Below are 2,671 nucleotides of genomic sequence, written 5' to 3'. Positions count from 1 at the left end.
GGAGCAAGAGGAGGAGGAGAACAGAGCTACGAAAACCGCCAGACGCTCGATCGGACGGAGAAACGTCTGTCTTCTCGAGACGTTGTGCCATCTGAACAAAAATCAACGTGCGCACTTCCTACGAAACGCAGACGATAAATTTGTGCGCTGTATTCGCGAGTGCGTTTACAATACACTCAGGGGTAACGTACCGCTCGAACAGCGCGAAAAAAAGCGTCTGAACAAATACAAAACGACGCTACGTCGCATCGCGGCCGGGCGCGGTAATTGGAAGGAAAAGAGAAAGCTCTTGGTGCAGCGAGGCGGATTCTTACCCTACATTATCGGACCCATACTGGCGGCTTTGCTATCGCATATTATCGGCGGTGGGACGGGATATTAAAATCGAGTCATGGGGGAAAGAGCGAGAAAGATGGTTTTAATTTCTACGGAGAATCTCGAGAGAATGCAGCAACAATTGCAACAACGACAACCGTTGATTACCACCTCCAGCAGCAGCAGCAGCAGCAGCAGCAACAGCGTCGACAGGATGCCGGGGAAAAATTCGGACGAAAGCACTAATAACTCCGTGCGTACCCCCGGAACCCCCCTATCCCGACTCGATGCGGAGATGCGGCGCATTCTTAACTCGTCCTATCCGCTCGACGCGGGCGAGAAATGGAAAATGTATAAAGAGGTACTCTGGCGATATCTCCACTTTGTCCATACGGCGCGAAAACGAAATCACGATGACACTCGCAACGGCGAGGAGCAAGAAACCGCGGAAAATATGGACAATGATACGCTAGAAGCGAGGGAGGAGGAGGAGGAGGAGGAGGAAGAGGCAGCGTGGGATACGGACGAGACGTCCCACGTCGATCTCACGCCGATCTCGTCCATTAGGCCTTCGGACTCTAGCGGCGGTATCGCAGTGGCGAGAAACGATGCGCGCGATCTCGAGCTGACGAAGAGCGCCGCGAGAATAGTGGAAAGCGTACCGAAATCTTATCGCGCCCACGCGCGTCTGCTGATGAGGCATCTGCTCGATAAAGCCGTGCCGGCCAGAATGAGCTGGGACGAGCGCGGAGTCGTGACTATAGACGGCGACGTCGTAAAAAATTCGAATATCGCGGACCTGATAAACGACGCGATGCGCGAGAGAAAAACCGTGAAAGCAGCGGGGAGAGATCGGTTCGCGCGATTACTACGCATCTTAAACACCCCCGCGATACTGGTGAAAAATAAGGAATTATTAGCCCGCGGTTCTCCAAATATTAGGCAACGTCGCGCCGCTGCGAGCTCCACTCCGAATACAACCTCCTCGACGACGGTGACAAAAAGACGTTTACTCGATTGGCGTAAATTGAACTAAAAAATGACGGACCTTGAAAAATTCTACTACGATCCGCGACATTACGCGGGCTATTCGGCAACTGATAATCTGTATCGCGCCGCTAAACCAAAATTCTCCCGTAACGGGGTCGCACGATGGCTCGAATCGCAAGACGCGTACACACTGCATCGCCCATTGCGCCGGAAATTTCCACGCTTGCATTACAACGTAACGAATATCGACGACCTGTGGGAGGTCGATTTGATCGAACTCCGAAATCTCAAAAGTTACAACGACGGCTATTCGTATTTACTGGTAATTATCGACGTGCTCAGTAAATACGCCTGGGTGGAGCCGTTACGCGATAAAACGAGTAAAGGCGTAACGGAGGCCCTTCAACGCGTGCTCTCGAGAAACGAAGGACGCGTGCCGGTCTACCTGCAAACGGACAAAGGCAAGGAATTTATCGGGCAGGCTTTGCAAAGGTTTCTGGAGGAAAAGGGCATTCGTTTTCGAGTAGTCCGCAATCCAGATGTCAAAGCCGCCGTCGTCGAACGGTTTAACAGAACGTTGAAAGAACGAATGTGGCGTTATTTCACGCATAAAAATACGCGACGTTACCGCGATGTTCTGCAGGCTATCGTAAGCGCTTACAATCACACCCGTCATTCCTCCACCAGAATGCAGCCGGCGATCGTTACGCGCGAAAACGCCCGTATCGCGCGTGAAAATATAAGCCGACGATGGCGACGGAATGACGAGAAGAAGAAGAAGAAGAAACAAATGGTTAAATACCGCGTCGGCGAACTCGTTCGGATCAGTAGAGCAAAAGCCGCTTTCGAGAAAGGCTACGAGTCCCGTTGGAGCGAAGAGATATTCCGAATTCATCGCATTCTCGAGTGGCGAAAACCGCCTGTGTTAACGGGCGAGACCATAGATGGTATTTTTTACGAGCAAGAATTAGGCAGAGTCGAGAAAAACCTGAGCGAGGAAGAGTTCATCGTCGATCGCGTGATAGAGAGCAGGGGACGCGGCGCTAATAAACTGCTGCTCGTTAGTTGGCGTGGCTATCCCAGCAAGTTCAATTCTTGGATCCCCGCCTCAAATTTAACATCTCTTCAAGATGAGGGAAGATCAATTTCTCCTGGTCCTTCCGAGCAATAGCAGCATGCGTTATTTCCCGAACAATACAACCGCGTCATTCACTACGGAATTACCGCAAACTCTACACTTGCACGGCGAATGGGAAGTCGCGCTCAGCGAGATTCAATTTCCCGCTACTTTTTTGCACATAAATCACGGCGAAAATATCATCAGTTTCGTCGATATTAAAAAAGATCGAGCGCTAAAGAAGGACGC

The 2,671-nt window shown here is 51.2% G+C and overlaps 2 protein-coding genes across 2 annotated transcripts in view; both read left to right on the top strand.

Moving 5' to 3' along the window:
- The first annotated feature begins 1,354 nt into the window (after nt 1-1,354).
- On the top strand, nt 1,355-2,476 carry LOC105556980. The gene has a single exon (XM_012004096.1). It carries the CDS (start codon nt 1,355-1,357, stop codon nt 2,474-2,476), a length of 1,122 nt encoding a protein of 373 aa, XP_011859486.1.
- The window catches only part of LOC105556978, a 1,658-nt gene continuing 1,462 nt past the window's right edge, over nt 2,476-2,671 (top strand). Inside the window, exon 1 of the mRNA XM_012004094.1 lies at nt 2,476-2,666. Coding sequence (XP_011859484.1) covers nt 2,481-2,666 — 186 coding nt within the window. The 5' untranslated portion in view covers nt 2,476-2,480. The remainder of the gene's footprint in view (nt 2,667-2,671) is intronic.

The sequence above is a fragment of the Vollenhovia emeryi genome, unplaced genomic scaffold (genome assembly GCF_000949405.1).
Source record: "Vollenhovia emeryi isolate VEMERY1.0 unplaced genomic scaffold, V.emery_V1.0 DF939671.1, whole genome shotgun sequence".
NCBI classification, from domain to species: domain Eukaryota; kingdom Metazoa; phylum Arthropoda; class Insecta; order Hymenoptera; family Formicidae; genus Vollenhovia; species Vollenhovia emeryi.
The sequence above is the reverse complement of the archived record's forward strand: the minus strand, read 5'-3'. Positions and strand labels throughout refer to the sequence as shown.

Bases quoted from the DNA above. Each gene is read 5' to 3' on its own strand.
- LOC105556980 (XM_012004096.1), top strand. From the start codon at position 1,355: ATGACGGACCTTGAAAAATTCTACTACGATCCGCGACATTACGCGGGC.